Source organism: Pseudopodoces humilis, chromosome 11 (assembly GCF_049639895.1).
Source record: "Pseudopodoces humilis isolate 2021_Gansu_Grassland_sample_001 chromosome 11, ASM4963989v1, whole genome shotgun sequence".
NCBI classification, from domain to species: Eukaryota; Metazoa; Chordata; class Aves; order Passeriformes; family Paridae; genus Pseudopodoces; species Pseudopodoces humilis.
In genome coordinates, this window is record NC_142210.1 from 24,909,244 (window position 1) to 24,931,216 (window position 21,973).

Sequence of the window (21,973 nt, forward strand, 5' to 3'; positions counted from 1 at the left end):
AGAAAGTAGAAACAGAAATGAGCAAAGTTTTCTTCATCAAAATAGCCCATCGCTTATTTATTATATCACAAGGACTGGTGACTACCTGTACAGATGCACTATGGTCTTCATACTTACACTCTATACAAAATTTACATTCAAGCTGGATCTTTACTACCGTAAATAAATACCAAAGGTCAATTGCCATTAGTGTTAGAAATATGCCAGGATTCTTTGTTCAATTATTGCCTAGACATTGTATCTATTAACTCAATCCCATCTATCATTTTACCCATACAGACATTTATTAAAAAAAAAATTCAAAAGTTCTGTGACATTGTTCATGTACATTATGAAAATAGCAGCCCTGTAATAAATAAAACAAATAAATGAAACTAACATAGGCAAATGTTACTTATATGAAAAGAACAGTGGCTCTGAAGAGGAATCGTTGCTCCTTACCGGACAGCAAGGCTCAAAGCAACCCAGGAGCAATGGGAACCTCGGAGAGCCACCCAAGCTCTAACAGACCTCCCTCCCGACGCCCAGGGGACTGCAGGGACTCCTCCGCGACCTCCCGTGCGCAGCGAGGAGTGCGGACACCTCCCACGCTGCAGCCCCAGCTGCCGGCGGGGCTCGGCCCCGGGAGGATGATTGTCTAATACTGAAAAGGCCAAACACACAACAGAAGCACGGCTGCTCGCTCCGGGCGGGTGGGAGCCAGCGGTGGCACACGGAGCGGCCGCTCACGCCGAGGACACGTTGGGCTGCGGCGGCTGCGCGGCCGGGGGCTGCGCCTGCGAGGTGCTGCTGGGGCCGGCCTGTTGGCTTGAGAGCTGGGATAACTGATCGTTGTTGGAAAGGGATTTTAACAGTGCATTTTCTCGTTCAAGTAAAGAGTTTCTTTCAACTAATTCTTTTATTTGTTCCTTCAGGACTTCCACTTCTTCCCTCACTGCATACATCAAATGGCTTTTCACTAGATCCTGCAAAGAACAAGTGGACAGTTACACCACGGGAAAGAAGAGTTTCCTTCACCCCAGCCCCAGGACTTACTGCTTTCACTGCAGTAAGCCTGGAAAAACAAAGCACTCATCACCAAATATTTATAAATAAATCAGCCTTCGAGCACAAACAACCCAGCCCTTTTATGAAGTGGGCCTGATATCAAAAGCTTTGTCTCCAGCACCCCGGTCACTTCGGTTACATGGAAGCCAAGGGTGAGAATGATGTCCCAGCTCCTCAGAAGGAAAGCACCAGCTCTGATGACTAGGGATATGGGTCTGTGGTACACAGGCCCAGTCAAATCTACAAGCTTTTACATCATAAGCAAAAATCCAACAGCTCTAACTGAAGCTGAGCAGCGTGTTAAGTAAGGATGGCGTACCTGACCCTTCAGAAAAACTAGTAATGAACTTGGCTAGAGTAACAGACTGAAATATGCACTATATTTTCAGCACTCTTTCAAGTTCAATCACCTTGTTCACAGCAATTTGCAAGAAAATTAACTGAAAAACATTTCTGGGCCAACAGTAAAAGCAATAATGGTTTGTGGTCGTTCATAGTTGATACAGAAAATCCTTTTTTCTATCATTTTTTTCAATCAATGTTCTCAGACTGACTCACCTGGAGGGGTATCACAGCCTCACAGAAACACAATACAACAGGAAACTTATGCTCAGTGACGAACCATATCAATCCTATTAGAAATAACAACTTATATTTTACTTACCATTGCCTGCTCTATTTTGTTGTCAATAGCAACAACACTTGCACCAGACGCACTGTAAATACAATGAGAAAACTTGGTGTTATTACTCGGTATCACTCAGGTAAAACTACACACCCGCAGGACTCCTGGATCATGCTGTCACTGGAAGGCTGAAGCTCAGAGTCAAGAATTGAAGAATTCAGTATACACTCATAGGGGGGTGCCCCATGTCCCTCCCAGCCCTCACCCCACCCAGTTGCCCAGCACAGTTGTAACTCACAAGAAATACTGCTCATTCAGTTTATACCTTTCTCATACTGGGCTTATGACACCCAGAACCATAAAAATGCATTAGAATAAACACCAAATCAACTGCTTTGAATCCTGGCCTCATTTTCCAGCTTTCTTCACTGAGGAAAAACAAGTATTCATGGGATATTCATAGGATTCTTACCATGAGCATTATTTCTTCCAAACTGTTTTTATAAAGCAATGAAGAAAAAATCCTGTTATAATACTTGTTCTCTGGATTCACTTGAGTCCACCTTCCAGGCAAGGAGCTCCTGTGGCAGCCTGTGGCAGCAGCCAGCAGGAGGGTGAGACACAGCCAGAGCCCTGAGCCTGCGGCCACTTCCTGGCTCCCAGTGAATCCTCCCCGGATCCTCCTGCCAGCTGACAAACACATGGCCCTGGGTCACAGCTAAGGCCAGGCTTGTTCCACAGACACACTGGTGCACCTCAGAGCACACTGTGAGGATGTGTATTCACTCCCAAACTGCATCTCTGAATGTTGCAGGATGGAAATGCAGCCCCCAATAGCCAGGGTCTGTTTCCAAGTCCCACCACAGGCACACAAGCCAGTTCCTCACTCGCAGCTCTGGAGCTGGATTTCAGCAGGCCGGGAGTGTCCCTGATCTCCCCCAGACTCTGGTTTCTCTGTTCAGAGAGGAGCTGTAGCTCTCCTGGGGGCATGCAAAGCTGCAGCCTGCAAGCAGCCACCTCCCCACCCTCCACACTACCCTCCCACCCTGGCTCTCAGGGGTCCCTGACACACACAGCGGCTCCTGGGCTGCGACAGCCCCACCAGTGAGAGCTGCTGATAAAACTCCCAGCCATGGACACAGCTATCAGCAGTGTGCAGCCACGTTTAGTAGAGTTAACATGGGGAAAATGCAAGGGTTGCAGTCATGCTGGAAAACTCACCTCTCTGGAATTGTGCAACTCACCAAACACAAGTGTTAATAAAAAAACCACTCAAGGCTTTTTACAAAGAGTATGGCAATGTGGTCAGTAGTACTAGTCACAGATGTGAAACATGGCTCAGCTCCTGAAGAGTGATACTGGTCAGAGAAGTTAATTTTAAGGGCTCCCACAGAACTGTCAGCACCAGCACTGGGCTTATACAAGCAGAGGGCATCAGGTTTGCAGACTGAGGGAATAACAGCCTCTATTTCTACTGAACCAATCTTGAAACCCAAACCAAAAGCCCTGAACACAATTTCAGAAGAAAACTGTTCTAGTCTCTTATTGTCTTCTAAGCCTCTTTCAAACCCTATCTATGGTAAACCTCCTCAGAATAAAAGCTCTTTATAACTCATGCCAAGGGAAGTATTCCTTTCCATGTTGAATTAACATGCATCAGAGTCATCTGGCACTGTCAGAAGTATCTGTGTCCATGAACCACAAAATCCCCAAGACTCCCTGTCCTCTCACAGTCCTTTACAGACACCACCCTACAGGTCAGATGAGGCAGCTCTAAGAGGTAACAGCAAGAGAATTAAATAAAACAATTAAAGCAAACACCAACCATAGCAGGGGGATCTACTTCCCCATCTTTGCAGCACAATCGTAAAACTTTTGTCAATACCTGTCTAGTCAAACTTGAGATTGGAACTTTGCTCTATCCCTGTTTCAGCTATTCTGTAGTGTGATTATTTTAAAAAATAAACTCTGCTATATCACTCCAAGTAAAGGCATTCCAGCAGTTCCATAAGAAAGACAGGCAGCCTTCCCTTAGCCTCCCAAAGAGCTGCAGAGGCACCCTCCCTGTGCACACCTTTTGCTGTGAGCTCCCCTCTGCCTGTTGGGTGGGTGTAGGAATCGTCCCTCCCTGCAGAGGGATTGGAATGAGCCGGGAAAAGCACTGCCTTACCACACAGACCCCACACTCGGCACGACACCGACAGTGCTGAAAGCTCTAAGCAGCTTTATACACTCCTTTGTAAGGCTCTTGCTGCCCCCATGTGCAGAGCAAGACTGAAACGCAGAGCCTGGATCCCTGTACGCAGCCCAGCTTCAGCAGGCAGAGGCTGGGACCACACAGACCCCCACACACCCACCAGGAGCTCCACACCGACACAGGGTGCCCCAGTTTGTCATCGGGATAAAATCAGCTGACTGTACTTCATATCACTTTCTAAAGGAAGATGAGAATTAGATGCTATAGAATTCCCACATGCTTTTGTTCTTTATTAATCTGACAGTGCTCCCAACAGCAGCTCCTGTGGGACATTCATGAGCAGAGCCCTCCAGTGACAGCTACTCTCATGGGGAACTCCAAATGTGCTGCCAAATCTTAAAATTTTATACTTTTCTCAAATCCTAAACTCTTGACATCAAATTCCAGTTTGCATAAAAATATTTTATCCCATGGCTGCAGAATGACATTTATAAATACAGTCCAGTCCTTATGAAAAGGCCAGGAAGAAACCCCAAATATCTCCTAAATAAAGTCTTTTTGGATGAACAAATGAAGTGAGAGTGACACATTCTGTGAATACACCATCCACTGTAGAGCCAATGCCTCAACTTGCAAATCCTGGAATTAGAAGAGGAAAGACACCATTTAGCTCTTGTGAAAAAAGACCAATTACTGATTGCTCCAAGAGCTACAGAAGTCTAGCAATTTTTGTCAAAACTGCAAAAAAATCCACATCACACAGGGCAGATGAATGGGTGCATTAGGCATGTAGTATTGGTTTTTAACAGCAAAACTCCCACCCCACAGAGCTTCTGCAGCACACCAAGTATCAAACAGATACAATGAACAGTGCACATTTCATTTTGACTTGGACCTCCCACTTAAGGTCATGTCAATGAAGGCTCTACCCAAAAAGATACTATATTGGTACACCAAGTTCAGATTGAAGCCCACAAGGTACATGACAAGATTTACAGTCAGCAAAAACACCAAAGAGCCACCCCAAGCACAGTTTGTCATTCCCAGAGATGGACGGTAAACCCAATGTTTTCCTACCTTAAGCACCAGGTAGACAAGAACCCATCTTGTCAGAGAAATACTCATTTTGATGGTGGATTTTGCTTTTCCTATTAAATTTTCTTTATCTCAACTGGCAAGTTCTCTCACTTTTCCTCTTCTAGGAGGAGGGGGAGCTGAATGAGTGGCTGCATGGGGCTTAGTGCCAGCAGGATTAAACCAAGACAGCACCCAACATGGGGTTGGAAGGGTTTGAAGTAAGGACAGATTTGACTGGGATGTTCTAGATTGAATGGATAGCTGTTCCTTCTGTGCAGTTATTGCCTGGAACCTCCCACGCTTGCCATGGGCTTGCTTGCCTGAGTCTGCTTGAGTCCATTGCTTGTTAGTGGCCACTTTTTGCTCTCACTGCTGCCACACTGCTCTTATCACCTCACTGCTGTGCCTGGAACACTTGATAACAGCCACTAGCACGTGCCTGGGCTGGCAGGTGCCCATAGCAGCACTGACACACTGGGAAGGCTGGAGCTGCAGGACTGTGACCTGTGGATGAGTCAAGGGACAGCAGAGCCTGAGCTGCAGCACATGGAGAGCCCCAGCACCACAGCAGGTGGGTGCCTGAAAGAGGCCATGGTGCCTTGGGAAGTCTGTGTTGGGACAGGCTCCCGGCAGAACCTCTGGCACACTGGAGCAGGTGTTGGAAGTATCTGAAGCAACCTGTTCCTGAAGGACTGACCCTGTGGAAAGGACCCAATGGTGCAGCAGCTTAGGAAGAGCTGCAGCCCATGGGAAGGACCCAAACTGGAGAAGTTCAAGGAGGACTGTCTCTGTGGGTGCTGTGCTAGAGCAGGGGAGAGTGTGAGACTGCCTGGCAGTGTGTGGTGAAGAGCACAGCAAGGAAGGCTGCAGGACCCAGCCTAACTCAGCTTCAGTGTCCAAGAGCTCCACGCAACACACACACCTCTCCTGTCCTGAGTGACCACCATGAGAGATGGAGCCCAAAATCACAGACTAAATTATCTCAGTGGACATCTGTGGACAAGCTGCAGGCCTGGTGCATACACTACAGGAACAGCACCCATTATCAGAGCAAAGGATGGGAAGGGGTGGTGGTTAAGGAGGCTGTATTGCAGAGTGTGCGACCTGAGCATGAGGTAAACACTTATGAAATAAAGGGCAGAAAATGTGCTGCTTTGGGCTGGAGTAGAGTTCATTTTCTCCATTGTAGATGGTATGGGGCTCTGCTTTGGATTTGCACTGAAAATGGTGTTTATTATTGCTGAGAAGCACTTGGCTTGCACAACACCAAGGTCTTTTCTGCTTCTCATACAAAAAAAAGGTTAACATCTTAATGTTAACTTGCTAATGGCCACAGCCTCCATTACCACCTCATATCCATGGGCACCAAGATTCATTTCTATTATTAATTCAACAAGCGCTATGGCAGTCAGTGTGCTGTTTTCACCATTAATGCCATTAGATACAACTATCATCCTCCCAAGAAACATACTCTGAACTTCCAAATTCACCTCAAAACCTAGGTAAAAAAAGACTAATAATCCAACTTCAAAGGTATTTGCAGCTTATTTCATTCTGTATGCTTAAAAAAAGCACAGTGGTTAGTTTTTAGATATTCCACAGACCTCAGTAACGTGTGTATTTTACACCAATGCTGGATATATTAGGAATGAGTTATACAGAGCCTACTTTGGCACACTCAAGCACTAAACTAGGTAATAGTGTTTCACACTGAAATGAGATTGAAATCCTACTGACTGCATGATGTAAGCTAATTCTGAAGTTTTTTAATCAGTAACAAAAACCATTCTGTGTTCAGCTCTATTAATGATTATCTGTATACTACTATCCTAAGGAATTTCTTGACACCAAGTTACTCCCCAAAAGACTCCCAGAAGGCAGAAATTTTCTTGCTTTTTAGATGCATAAAATGTATCTCATCTCACAGCTGATCCTACAGGGCAGAGGACATGGGACACCAATGCTCTGTCCAACAGCTTCTGCAAGACAAATCCTCCTGGAAACCACCACAAGTGCTTCCCTTTAAGTCACTGTAAGTGGGAAAGGCATTACCAAAAGTCTGACACACAATCCCAAGTCAAGTGACCACCCCCAGCTCTTCTCTCCCTTTTGCTGTTACTGCTTTGAATCAAATTATCAAATAACTTTTCTGTAAACACCAGTAAGGTACGCTGGAGTGCTTCTACTTGATTACAAGTGAACTGAAGTCCTGTGGTCATTTATTCTTTCCCCTCATTGTTTCCTCATTTATGAGCTACTGTCTTACCAATGGTTAAGTTATTCAGTTTATCCAGAGAAATCTTTTCTATTCTTGAAAGAGTTAAGGCCTATTTAATTAGCCTCTATCCCATAAAGAGATTTTATAATGATAGCATCCCAATGCAATCTAATCACCTACCCAATCTGGAAAGAGGATCTCTGTGAGTATTACAAACTTGCATTATTTTTCTTTGTCAGAGGCATGTGAAAATATGTGACAACCTGAGGCAGTGAATTCACCACCTCAGGAGTTCCCACACACATTTTATGAGTTAATTCATATTGTGAAGATTTAATACTTCATACATAAATGCAATGGAAACATAAATCCTACTACTTTAATTCAAGTCTACCAATAATGTCTGTGCTTTAGGCAGACCCAGATAAAGCTGGTATGGCACCTTTACTGCGCAAAGACAACCCAGGCCCAAAAGAGCAACCACCCAGACTCATGTGAATATGCCAAGAAACCACTGCTCCCCTTCCTTAAACCACATCAGTTGAAAAGACCCAACACATGAGACTCGTGTCTTCAGCAGCACCTGGGTGAGCACTGTGCAAGAAAACATCCCTGCTAATGTGTCAGTAACAACCAGTATCTCCCTAACACTTACTGGTTTGAGTGTCACCAGCACTCTTCCTGCCACAGCATGATGGTGAAAAATAAAATAGTTTCTATTCACTGGAGCAGTTCAGCAATCTCTTGTTCCCTATTGCAGTATCATGCAGATAGCTCTGCTGACCTCAGCAGGTCCCCAGTGACAGCTACTCATAGGGGAATAATCCGTATTTGTTAGAAAAAAATACTAGAATTACACAGAAAGATTTTCTGTTTACAAAGTCTCCTAAGTCAAGCCCCTCAGGTTCACAAAGTACTTCTGAAAGAGCTGCAAAATATGTAATTAAGAGTTCACTGCCAGCAGACTCACAGTCCTGGTGCTCTGCAGTGTGTCAACCCTCACATTTTGTGATGGGCAAACAAAGGGATTCTGAGGAACTCACACGAGCTTATTGTTTCCACAGCAGTGATTTTTCTTTCCCAAACCAGAGATGACAAGAAGCAGCCCCACACCACATTCCTGTTACAGCCCTGCGCTGCTCATTGATGCCCCTGGCTCCCTCCACTAGCTTCCACTGTTTATAGTTTAAGAAAACATAAGTTTATAAACTTATAAACTATAAGTTTATAGCTGAAAGCTTCTCTGTTTCAGTCATCCAGTGAAAGAAAGCTGCCTAATGTGACTTTAAAATCTCAGTAACTGGGGTATAAATGCAAAACCTGCAAAATCCAGTCAAAGACTTTGGAATTTGAATGGATTATCAGTTTAAAACATGCATCAATCCTGGTGAATTTCATTCTGTGTTCTCACAAACGTTTGTTTTTACCACAAAGAGTTCACCAGCAAAGGTGCAAGGTTATTTTAAACGCAACTGTTTACATTCTTCTACCTGAATCTAATGCTCTTCTATATCCCATATTTCCAGCATTTGCTTCAGGCAATGTACATAAATCTCAGATTTGTAAAGCCTCCATCTTAATAATTTATTATATGATTTTAGGATTTTTTTGAATTAGCTTCCTCATATTAAGACTTATTTTGCAACATGAAAGTAGAGAAACAGCTAAAGGCTAGACCACAAAGTGACCTTTTGGTCTACAAACCAAATGTGTATTCTAAGCTCTGAAGTTTGTTCCAGTGAAATAACAAAGTCCTTGAAACCTAAATACCAGCTCTGTTCCATAAATACAGGGAAGTAGCATCATCCAGAGCTTAAAGCAGTAACACAAATTTGTCTTTCTGCTGAAAAAGGAAGACATGCTCTGAAACTGCGCTTAATGCCAGCACCCCAGCAATACAAAGTAATTTTTAAAAAACCTGCAGGACACTTAGCATTACTTATAACCATCACTCTGCAGTATACAAACTGTTGCCAAGCAAACTTTAAAGGATTCAGTTGAACTGTGCAAGTTGAGAAGCCTTTCAAGTCAAATACAGCCAAGACAGTGATGAAATGGTTATCAATACTTCAACAGCCAAACAAAATTTACATTCTACACAGCTTGTTAAGCAGAAGTTTTGACAAGCCAGAGCAGCACATTAAAGGCATTAAATCACATCACTAGGACTTTGACTTAATGCTGAAAAAAAAAAAATAAAAAAAAAATCCCTCAAAATCACTAAAGCACAAGAAAGGAACAGTTTGCAGCTAGTGATGAATTAGTAATGCACCTCTCTCAAGTCCTATCCATGCCAGGTAAGACTGTTGCACTTCACTGCAGCTTCTCACCATGAGTTCAATGCTAACTTTGGAGATTTACTTTGTCACAGTCCACGTTCCCCATCCAGCTTCACTCGAGCAGAATGAAAGTAAGCGAGAAAGCTTCTTTTCCCAGTTTAAAGACAGGAATATCTTAACTTTGCCAAAATTGTGTTTAAATGTAGTATTTTCACAATGTGTTTTCTGATACAGGGCTCAATGCCAAAAAGTCTCCTCTTTTGGACAAGGAAGCTGTAAATATTTTGGTGAAGGTTGACTAGCATTAAACTCTGAACTTATGCATCATGTATGATACATGCATAATGGAAGGAGGAAGAGAAAAAGTCATGTCGTATTTTAGAGTTTAGTTCCATGTTTCAGAACAAATACTTCCATGATCACTTTCACTTCTTCAAACTGCAGAAGCCCAATATGGAGTTCTGAACACAGGCAGCAGTTCTGTGCAAACAAAAACAATGAGAAACTCGCATAGAGCAAAGCAGTTCATGCATACCTCAGCATGTATGCATTCCATACTCAAGCATCCATACCTATCCCAGGTGGTCTTTGACTCGTGTAACTTGTTGAAATGGAACGCTTGGTAGAATGCAGTTGACGGATTCCTATGAGATCCAAGAATCAGACAGACATGTTGAAAATGGGTACGTAATAAAAACACCAACTCTCTTAATTCAACCTGCATTACAAAGTGAATTAGCTGTCCAGATAGGTTAAACTAATGTCTGAAAGGCCCTACTGTTTCTATGGATTTTCATTAAGGACACAAGGACCCAAACCAAAATAGTAATTTTCCAGCCCTATGGATTTTCAGGCTGTATTAAGCTGCTCCTGTACAAAGATGAGACTAAGACCAACAATGAGACATCTCCCATCCTGCTGGCAATGCTGTATAGTTTAGCTGGCCATCACCCTAATGCCAAACATACTTAAACCCAAGAGATACCTTCCCCATTTTTGGTATGTCCCAAACTACCTCTGCACACAGTACCCAGTGTTTCCATCCTACTTAACCCACTGCTTTATACTCAAAACAGATGATTCCTCCAAGGGGACCCAAAGTCAGATCTCAATATGTCACATTCAAACTACGACAGATCAAGTTACAACTGAAAAACAGATCCAGCTAGAAATAAAAAACGGAATGTCAACTACCTCTGTAAGCACCCCTCAGTCCCACTCCCCCTCCCCGAGGTGCCACAAGGCAAGGGCTGCCTTGGCAATGCACTCAGCACAGCGCTCCCACAGCCACAAGCCCTCTGGCCATATCCCAACACCAGTGCCAAAGCCCTGAGGCAGCCTGACCCTCCAGCCTCAGCCCCACAATGGCAGCTATACCGACAGTGTAATTACAGAATCTTACTTCTCCAAAGTCTCGTCTGGACACTTGCTGTAAATTAGATACTGGATGAAGCACAGAGCTCTCTGCTGCCAGTGGCTGCAGCAGTGTTACACTGAAGCTTAGAAACGCCCAACCTCAAACTGCTCATCCTCATGTGGGCAGAGCTACACCAGCCCTAGAGACCAATGACACAACCTTGCTGAAAAATCTTCAGAAATGCAAGCATGAGTTCAAATTCTTTTTAGGAATAGTTTTAAAATGAGAAGTTTATATCAACAATGGAAGCACAGGTATCAATCCCTTTTCTAAGTTTACGGCAAGAATATTTCTAAAAACAAATGTCTTCAAGTTATTAATTATTTCAATTGAAGTACAATTACTGCATAGTAAAAATCACATAAAATAAAAACATCACAGAAGCAGCGCCATAACAGAACACTATCAGAAGTAATTCAATTCTCATGGCAGGTGAATAACAAAAATCTTGCAAAGACAGTGGTATTTGTGTACCAGCAATGATCAGGAATGGTCTGAGTTTAAAGTGCCTGTCACTCCTTTTCCCACCTTCAGCACTGTACCCTTAATAAAAAAAAAAAAAAAAAACAACTTTGTGGAAGTCTGGAATTTATCTTAAGATCTGTTACAGAAGTTACTTGATCAAAACTGATAGACACCATCCTCGTATGTTGGTAACATCAACACTTTCCTAAGAAGCACTGCACACAACAAGTAATTACAGGAAGAGCAACACAATAGTTAAAGGACATTTGTGTAAAAGGACTTCACATGTGGAAAACAACTGGCATCTGCAGATCAAGAGAGCACTTCTTTGCTGAAAGGAAGGCCCGGGCTCTTCTTTCTAATGCAGCTGTCAGGAGTATGTACAGTCCTTTCCTCAGAATGAGGCTGTAAATAGAAAATAATTTCAATTCCAAGACAAATTTACTTGTAGCATATAAAGCTGTGTTGCTACTGTTAGGTATAAAAAGTGGTTTATAACCACACAGCATGTATTCCATATAGTCTATTTTCATACTGATATTCTCTATGCTCTATATTTTTGTACTATTCTTAAGCAAGCATCTGAAAAGATATGGAAAAAAATTCCTTACTAAATTCTCATTTGTAGCCCCTACTGTTGAAATTGCTTTTGCATTACTTCATACATGTAAGAGAATCTTTTCTACTCCATAGCTATACATTTTAAAAATAATTAATGGGTGTGTGTGTACCTAAACAGGAAAAGCAAATCCACAGAGGCAGCATGAATGATGCCTCACATGCAGATCTGAACCAATATGACTGAGTTTCATACTGTGGAGGCACCTAGTTTAACCATGAGAAATAGTGAAAGGTTAGAGAATGCCTAAAAATGTCCTTCTGTTTGCAGAAACAACTGAGAAAATGGCTTACAGGAGCAGTAAAACCTAGCCTGCTGCTGCTGTACCACAGCTGGAGCCCCACAAGTCCTCCTGACACTGCCCTAAGTGACTACAGACACAGCCTGGACAAGAGAAGCAGATTGCCTGTGTCTCCTCCCTGGCAGATTGCCAGGTCTGAGGTCAAGACTCAGACCCAGTCCTTGGCAGATTGACACAGTGGAACCAAGAGCCAGACAGGACAGGAATGTCCCAGCTGCTGACCCAGAGAAAAAGCAACTACCCACCCTTCCACAGAAGATACTCCAGAATTTCTCTTCCTCCAACTCTGGTGAGAGAGATCAGGTATGCCCAAGGGTACATGGGCTGAATTTCATTCCCAGACTATGAAAGACAACTAACTTAGTACACTTAAACATTCAAAGTGTATCTCAAGTGGCCAAAAATGCTTCCATGTCTCTATAAACAAGTCCTACAATACATACTGCATTTATGTCCTTTAAAAGTTCATGAATGCCAATATTCACACCTTACTCCCATGCTCTGGTTTCTAAGAACAGTTTTCATGCAACGGAAAATTTGATCCAAATTTAAGGAAGGAGAACTTACTCAGTTCCCTGAATGCCCAAGACATCAAGCTGTCCCTTTAAAAGGGAAGCCTAAACCTCATCCCAAGTCTCACCCAAAAGTTGCAAGTGTATCCTCCCACTGCCATTCATAAGGACAGTATGCCAAATACAAACCTCACCCTTGAGAGCTCTGTTCGCTAGAAACCATGCCTGTGAAAGCTGGCAAATCATCAAGTGTACAGATAAATGTCTTTGGGTTCAAATAACGATACTGGCTTGGACTGGGTATCAGCCCAACACAGCAGCTGCTGCACAGATGCCTTTTTACCAGCTACTTCCTTTGAATGAACTAGTAACATCCTTGTTCATGAACAAGTTTCAAACTACTGACCAACCTCAGTAATTGAGGGCAACAAGAAGAACAACACATGAAAAATAGCACCTTTTTCCCAAATAAAAAATTCATACCACCTCAGATAGTCTTCTCTCAACCTCACTTACATGAATGTAAAACATTCAAAAGGCCCAAGCACCTGTCTTTGAAGAACATGAAAACAACAGGTCAGACAATCCATGCTCAATACCTCTAAGGAAAACCAAAGAATGGAAGCACATATTTATTACCCCGACAAGCACACATGGGTGACCTTTAGAGAAGCTCACTTCAGCCAAAATTCCTTCTGAGAACTGAGAACTGACAGGTCTCATACAGAAAGCCACAGGAGATGTGACCACGTCATAAAATGAGTTGAGCTTTTAAAGCCACCTTGCATGACATTTTTGTTGGTAAGAGCTCAGCTCATACAAAGCGAGGCCACCATTGGCAACTACTCTGTGCACGTGGCTCTCCGAGGGTTCGGTGGGAGGATCATTCACCAGTGCTGTCCCAGGGTCTCCTCCAAATGTGCTATGGGACACTTTAATCCATTGCTTGGGCAGTGGAGTAGACTATCTCTCTATACCTGCAGATGATCTGCAAGTACTCTGGACAGGAATAGAATTCAGGAAGATCTTGCCCAACTGGAGCAATTGTCTGAAATAAAAAGGGTGTAATTCAATAAGGATAAGGGGGAAGCAGTAAGCTCTGGTAGCAAGAACCAGCTGCACAAGTACAAAACATGAGTAGCTGACTGCAATTCCACAGAAAAGAATCTAAACAGAATTTAAAAAATTAAAACCTTGCAAGGGTGTCAAGCCTCTACACAGGACATACAGAGAATAACTGAAATCTTACTTTATTCAGCCTGAGCCCTTAGCTTCAATTTCATGGCCAGGTTTGGATACCAGCTCTCCAGAAGGATATACACCTACCTATTCTCATAACTCAGATCCTAGGAGTAAGGTCAATCGTGCAGTAACACTCCAATAGGATGGGGGAGTCAATAGCCATCTTCCAATTCCCATCCTGTGCACAGCGATACAGGAGCTGGGCATTTTGCCCAAAAAAAAGTGCTCTTCAGTCACACTTACCACAGGAAGCACACTAGTGGAACTTTGTGCATCTGTGTTACTGCTACAGAGCCAGAACTGAATCAAGTACTTGGAGAAAGAATTGATTCAAAGATGGCTTGAAGAGGGAATCAGCAAACAAACACATTCAGCCTTTTTTTAACATCAGAATTACTACTGAACAGGTAAGAGACCCAATAGTAAGTGTGCAGTCTGAGCTCAAGAGAACTGTCACCATACACAGATGTGTTTGTGCACTAAAGGACAACAAATGAATCCCTCCTTAGTGTCTGAAGCTTATAAAAGACTGGATGTACGTTTAACCAGAAGTATTTCAAATCCAAGGTAGTTTTCAGTTCTGTGTCTCAGTGCTCCCCCAAAAAAGGCTATTTACTGGGCTACTGACTGTGACCTGCAATAGGGACTGATTACAGCTGGTCTCAAAATTACAGCACTTGGCAGGGGTCATCTGGGATCTGGATGAGGGATTTGATGATCACTTGATCACAGTTTATCAGGCAACTTGCAGCAGAGTTTATGGCATTTTGAGATGATGTTTACACTAGTAACAGAATTCCTTCTCCATCCTTCTCTTTTAAAAAGATTTTTCACTTTACTTTTAGCACCTTCTATTTAAAGCAACTGCAACTTTGAATCAGCTTTCTTTCATAAGACTGAATTTACAGAACAGTAATTGGAACAGAAAGCTTTGCAGAAGAAAACTGACAGGGACTAAATGTGGGGGAGTCAATGCAAAATTAAGGAAAATAACATTTCGAGTTCTGAAGTGATGTGTTTAATTGCATGTTCTGTTCACAGTCCCTTAAAGTCACTGTAGTTGCTATACATCCCCTAAAAGACCAGCAAGAATTCAAAGATTTAACACTCAGTTTTAGGTGCATTCTAGATACAGATAAGCGGAAATGCTGGCTCAAAGACCAACCCACATGACAGTTTTTGAGACAGTAAATCTCAAACACCATAATGGATTTAAAGGGGTTTCACAGGCTACTACCAAACAAAAATATTGTAATAGCATAGAGAAAGCACTCTGCAGGGAACTGATCTTCACTGGAAAAACCAAAAGCAGTAGCCCACACTTCTTCACCTCACTCTCAAAGGAAGATTTTGGCAACTAATTTCCTGCAGTGACTACAAGTCTCTAAAGAGAAGGAAACACAGACAACTGTCTCAAATACACAGAGCATGAAGTCTGGCAGCGGTGTTTCACTGATCACTTGCCTGCTCTGTTGAAATACTGGCACCAGCCTTCCCTTGCTCTAGGTGGGCTTGATTATTTAAAAACAAGAGTAATATTTTTCAACCTCTACCAATGCTATTACTTGTTTTACATAATTACATTATTTTAAGAAATAATTAAAAAAATATTAAAAATGTTTCATTATTACCTGTACTGGGTAATAACCATATACTATTTTTGAAGGAGCTTTGCTGAAGAGTTCAAATAGTGAATTCCAGTATGACTATTTAATACTAATCATAGTAAGAATATAACAATCTTCTAAGTATCTTCTTACTCCTAGCTGCAGCTCAAAACTCTGGAATCCAGTTCTCTGGGGTCCCACAGATTGGTCCCCAAGCCTCAGGAGCACTGCACACAACTGTAATCATAACAGCTTTACGGCTTCCAAGATCTAGTGATGACCCTTTCCATGCTCAACTGGCTGTCTTCCCACTTTCTGAAGCCAGGCCCGGTGCTCTTCTGTCCCAGCCAGGTACCCAATGCTCTCTCTCATGCTCCTCCTGTCCCAGACAGCACTGCCACAGATGCACTGATTAACACACCACCTGCTAATGAAGCACGGCTCTTCTGCGAAGGCTGCCAGGGCTGTCAGTCAGGCTGAACTTAATTACATCATCTTACAAATTGTGCGAGGACTAATCTAAGAGCTTCTGTTCTTAAACCAAAACGTGTAACAAGGATAAGGTTTCTTGTACCAATGATTTGTCTTCTCGCTGGATATAGCCAACCTTCAATTCTTGCAGGCAGTGTACAGAACAAAGTAGTTGACATGATGCACAGCTTGGCTTCCAGGCAAAATAAATCTACAGCAGATTACATTTTCAGAGAGAAACTTTAATTACAAGCTGATAACATCAATGCAGAAAGTCTGCTTGATCTAGTCAGGGATTCTTAATTCTATCAAGAAAAGCCACAGAAAAACTGCAATATTATCCACATTTGAATGAACTGAGACAAGTTAAAAAAACCCAAAGCCAAAAGCAAAGTGCTGTTGAATATAACACCCATGTTCTCAACAGACACCTTGAACTCTACTTCACATGGGATGGAGCCCTTCAGCATCTACTGATATCTGCCAAAGAATATCACTATGCCATGACACTCTCCTGCAAATGAACCTATGCAAGAGCAAGCTCTGAGTGCTCCTACCCAGCAGACCCTGATACGTTGGTATGAAGGAGGAAGCAAAATAATAAATTCAGCATTTCTGAAATAAAAAGATCCACATTTGTAAGTATTGCATTATAGATCCAAAAATCTGTAAAATCCCTCAGAAGTGTTGACTCATACAACATGGCTGGTAAAGAAAAGGTATATATTTGTATGTATGAACATGTTATTGAAGATGATCAGGCTCCTGCTGCCTGTGATGCCCACAAAACCCGATTTTCTCATAAACAGTGATGAAGGGAAAGCTGCCTGTGATTTCTGGTGAAAATGGCCTGGCACAGTGGAACGCCAGGGTCTCTATAAATTGAATACTCATCCTCAAATAAAACTGCACTAAAATGAGATTTATTTTTTTTTTCTCCCATTAAGCTGAAGTGACAACACTTTCAGCTATTTCAGTCATCTATAAATACAACTGGCTCCTCTTCTTTTGACAACAAAATATTTCAGTATCTGTGGGGGAAAAAAAATGAGTGGATAAAACAGCTTCAAGCAGACTCAGACAAATCCCACCTGTCCTACTCATGTGATAATGGTCAGGAATGCATCTATGAGCAAATGTTTCAAATTACACACTTAGCTTTAAAGAAAGATATTAGATCCTAAGCCATGTATGGCATGGTTATTTACACAGTGTATTATAAATCTGTCTGCCTTCCCATACCATTTACAAAGCCTCTGCCACTCAAGTTTCAGGCCAGCCTGTGCTGTCAGTGAGTGCTCACCACTTGGTTTACAGAAAAAGTGTTTTTAAGAATGCATTTGTAGGGTTGGTCAAGGTATTTACAGGCCTTGCACCCACCAAAGATGGGTGCTATGCTCTACAAAGGAGGCATTCCCAGGAGTTCTCATCTACACCCCCACAAAGATAGCCAAAGTAACTTGATGGAGAAGCAAGCAGGGCTTTTTAACCATCATTTCTGACCACCCCTTCCTCCACTGGATATTAAATCTGCTTGAGATGGATGCAAAAGCCTCAGATCATTCACTGAAAGCAGTATCTCATCTCCTGTCCAATCTACACTTCTCCCCTGCAAGCTCACACACCTGCCACACTCATCCCATCCCAGACAAACGGGTCAGGACTCTGCCCTCGCTGCAGAGGGGGTGGATGTTATCCTGGGCTGCACAAGGCAAAGTTCAGCAGGTGGAGTGAGGGGATCCCTCCCCTCAGCACTGCTGAGGCCACACCTGCAGGGCTGTGCCCAGATTGCCATTCCAGTTTGTAACCTTTAATGTGTACCAGACAAACCCACCAGCTGTCAGTGCAACACACAGCTCATACCTCTCCAGGGCACTAACTAATTAATATTTCTACCTTCTCTCTGCACTGACAAAAACACTCAAGGCAAGCTGTCACAATTCAAATGCATCCTTCATAGCTTCCAAGGGAGAACAGATATATGCACTCTTGGACTAATTTTGCTCAGCTTGACAAAGAAAATTAAGACAAGCATCCAGCTGTCCTTCTTGTGGCCAAGTAATTCACCTGCCCTGAGTAAAAATAGATTATCCCATAAGGCAAAGACTTCCTGACACTTAATACACATTTGCATTTATGAAGTGTGAAGTTTAAAGATAGAATAATTTTCAAGAGGAATGAAACTACAACCTTACTCTGCACTTCAAGTGACCTCTTACGTCTGGAGAATCTTCTCAGGAGACGGTGGCTTTAGCTGTTACTATAAATACTTCTATCTTTATACTTTGTCAAATAGAGGAATAAAAGCAGACACCTGTGCCTGACAATCTAGATTTATTGAACAGAACCATCCAGATATACTTTAGCAGGAGGAGTCTCACAGACGTTTCTTAAGGAATCATTGCTGACCCATTAAGCACAAACAAGTTTGCGCTTCTCCTGAGCAACAGAAACTGCTAATTGCCAGCTTTAAAATAGGAAAATTAATATACAGCTTCAACATACAACAGGTTGGTAATCAAATATCCAGTACAGTAACAGGGAGCAACTCCTCTTTACTATATTGTCACCTGAAGTCATAAAAATTATCGGCACCTCCTGTAAAAATGCAGCCTCGGAGAACTTTCAGCCCTTCTGGAGTCTGAGAGCAGTTAGGTAGTCCCACCTTCTCAAAACATCCAAATTACTCAGCTTTTAACAAGAAGTTTAAAATAGCTTCCATAAAACATATGCTGTTATTTCTGCCATACAGACAGCATTCAGAAATCAGCTATGGAACATTTGCACTCTTCTACAGGAGACAAGGGAAAAACAAACCCCCAGCAGCTGAGCAGAACACTCAGGAGTCTGAGGCACAGGGAACCTCTCCTGTCAGAGGTGGTCACTACAGTCTTTAAAACAAACTGAACAGTATCACTGTAAATTTCTTTCAAATATTTCCCCCATTTCCTCCTTTTAATAACTTGCTCACCTGAAACACTTGTACCTCATTAATTTTAAGAATGCACTGACTTAACAAAGTCATTTGAATGTTTAAACTAGGAACCCATACTGTCAAACAAGCAACCACAGCTCTGTTTAGCTATCTTGCACCACTCCAAAACTGACTGCACAGCACAATAGGCTTTCCACCACCCAGAAACTCATGCAGTGCTGCAGTTACCTTTGGTAATTTTTGTTACATAAAGTACAGCAAGCACTGAACACAACCAACTGGAGCTCCCTTGCATTAACCATCGTTTGCTGCCATGAGCTGCAGAGGTGACCCCAGAAGTCCCAGCTTAGTTTTTGAACTGTCCATCAGACTGAAGGCTCTCCAGGCTCTGGAGTGTGTCTGCCCAGGTTGCATTCTCACCTGCTTCCACGCATATTAACAAACACAGGCTTTCAGGAGGAGAGCTGACAAGTCAGTAGCTGTAGGAGAGATCAAACCTCTACAAAGTTTATGAGCAAGGTGAAGAAAGGAATAACACTAAGTACTAATGCAATTCAAGTACCACGTATTTTCTGGTATGTATTTGCAGAATACTTACTTTTTTCTTTAGGAGCACAATAAAATATGCATCTAGGGCAATACTTAAGTGATCCCATGCCCAGTTTTGTCCTTAAATGATGAACATGGTCTCAAGAGCACAGTTCTCCAAGCAGTTAGTCCTCCATACAAATACGTGATTTAGCTGAGCTCAGACACACGCTGCGGAGAGCCCTGCACTGTTGGGCTCTCAACAGCTCAGCTGCCATAGCTGCCAGTTCACAATTGCAGCCATTCATCAGTGTTCCTGGAATACAGCCGGAACAGTTCAAGCCGGTCAGTTATCTCTGGAAAATGATCTATACTCTGCTCCTTTTCCAACAGCCCTAGTCATATTTTGCCTCAGAAGCCTGCCAAACACGTAGGAGGTTTGAACAAGTTTTCTCAGTAACATTCTTATAACAGAAGCAACATATTTCTTTTCCCCCCAAGAGCCAAAATAAAGTTATTTAGCCAGATGAAATATTCTACTTGTCAATTACAAATTTGTGTATACATGGGCATAAGGATAAGCGGAGAACATGACACAGACCAACACCAAAATCCTCTCAGGTGCTCTAACTGCCCTCCCTCCAAAATAATTAGTACTAGTGCTGAACAAAAAAAGAAGAGTCAGAGCAATTTTGAGACCTAGTTCTAGTTGTGTTTTTACACAATTAGCATTTTTCAGGCTCCCTCTTTGAGGCAGCAATACCCACATCTGCCTCAGTACCAGTACTAGTTCCTCCATCCTTCAATACTGCTGCAGTTTATTTTATTTGCAGCCACATTTAAAGATGAAAAGAAAATAATACTGTGTTATGCTGTAAGTATTTCATAATTTCACACAACAATTTTTCCCTTTTAAGAGCTTAGCAATTTGGACACATCAACTGAAATACTGGCTTTGCTTCTCAAGGAAGGCATGACACACCAAAGGTTTTTTTCTTTTTCATTCCTTTGGACTACCTATCCACCTGTTCTTCCCCCAAGACAAGACTTTCCAGTTAACTGATTTTTCTCTATTCATCAGGTCAATGCAAGAAATCACATTTTTTATAGACTACTCTCAAAAGTGTCTATGGGAACAGGAAATTAGAAGTCTTTGGGCAATGGCTTGGAAGAAAGCAATCTATAAATATAGTTATCTTTATATATCAGGCTAGATCACCTCCACCCCTAATAACCTTAGATGCTGTCTGATTTAAAACAAAGACAGGAGAAAAATACAAAAAATCTTTTTTCAGAAACACACTAACTGACCAACTTTTTACATCATGTTTACTGTACTGGTGACATGCTGCTTTCTAAGAATTTCCATCTTTACTATTTTACCTTTCAAACAGTTCCGCTTCATATTCAGAATGGTGAGTGACTTTCCAGATAAATCCAGGGTATTGAGAACTATACACTACTCCTTGATAAGTCACTGTTTTAGAAGATGACTATAGGAGAATGATCTAAACAAGCCTGTGAAGCTTCAAGTAGGTGCAAATATTGAAGTATAACTGAAGGTGCCAGAAGAAACGTAGATACCTGCCTACACACTGAGTCTCCTTTCTGGGAATGTTACACATTAATAGTAAGAAAGACAAAGAAAAAAAAATGTTTTCCAGTGATTTATAGATTCTATGACCACCAAGTAACCTCTCTGAACTGAGCTGTGCAGTAACTTCCTGGACCTGCCAGCACAAACCATGACTCATGACGTATCAGCTCCCTTTGTGCCTTAACAGCTTTATCAGTGTCAACCCCCAGCCTATTAATGACACTTGAAGGTCTTCATTAACTATTTCACGACTGATTCCAGTAGATAAGGCAGCTGGGCAAAGCCCATGGGAGTAGTGACACAATTTAAATGGCTGGGAAGAGAAAAAAAGCACGAGCAAGAATAGAACAGCAGACAAGCAGGAGACAGTCTTACAATAAAGCCTTCTCAGAGAGTAAAGCAAATAAAAACCAAGTGGTAAAACAGCCTTAACAAGCTGCTAGGTTTTCATTCTCACCTTTCTCTGAAGCCAGTGGAAGTCAGGCTACTGCTTGAGGGGAGCAAAGAATAAACTTTGATCGACTGTCTCTGTATTCATCTCCTATGTTATATATGAGGTCTAGGTCCATTTAAGGTGAGCTTTCATAGCTTACCAGGAACACCTTCCCAGCTGGGAAAGGCTCCCACAACACACATGTGCTCCTGGCTTTCCGACAGCCCAGCACAAGGCTCAGTTTTATCACCCAGTGCAGAACTGACAAACGACACACAGGCACTCCTTCACTGATAACCAGACATTCGTCTCTCTACTGAACACTACAGCATGGCCTGTCAAAAGGAGCACGCTGCATCCAGACCCCATTTCCTCTTATTACTCACAGTTCTCCTGGCAAAGC

General features: G+C 42.4%; 1 protein-coding gene across 18 annotated transcripts in view; it reads right to left on the reverse strand.

The window, feature by feature from the left end:
• Positions 1 to 21,973, reverse strand: part of TSC22D2 (TSC22 domain family member 2) — a 32,433-nt gene that overhangs the window by 6,552 nt on the left and 3,908 nt on the right. For 10 of the 18 annotated variants that reach the window (XM_088061277.1, XM_088061278.1, XM_088061274.1 and 7 more), the window contains exons 2-4: positions 10,016 to 10,087; positions 1,712 to 1,763; positions 442 to 965 (exon numbers count right to left, since the gene is read on the reverse strand). In XM_088061277.1, coding sequence (XP_087917403.1) covers positions 726 to 965; positions 1,712 to 1,763; positions 10,016 to 10,087 — 364 coding nt within the window. In that variant the 3' untranslated portion in view covers positions 442 to 725. Of the gene's footprint in view, positions 966 to 1,711; positions 1,764 to 2,144; positions 2,363 to 2,723; positions 4,509 to 9,505; positions 9,924 to 9,978; positions 10,088 to 11,420; positions 11,731 to 13,667; positions 13,806 to 21,973 lie in introns of those variants that run through there. The other 8 variants (XM_088061287.1, XM_005525218.3, XM_014254430.2 and 5 more) reach the window with 8 other exon arrangements.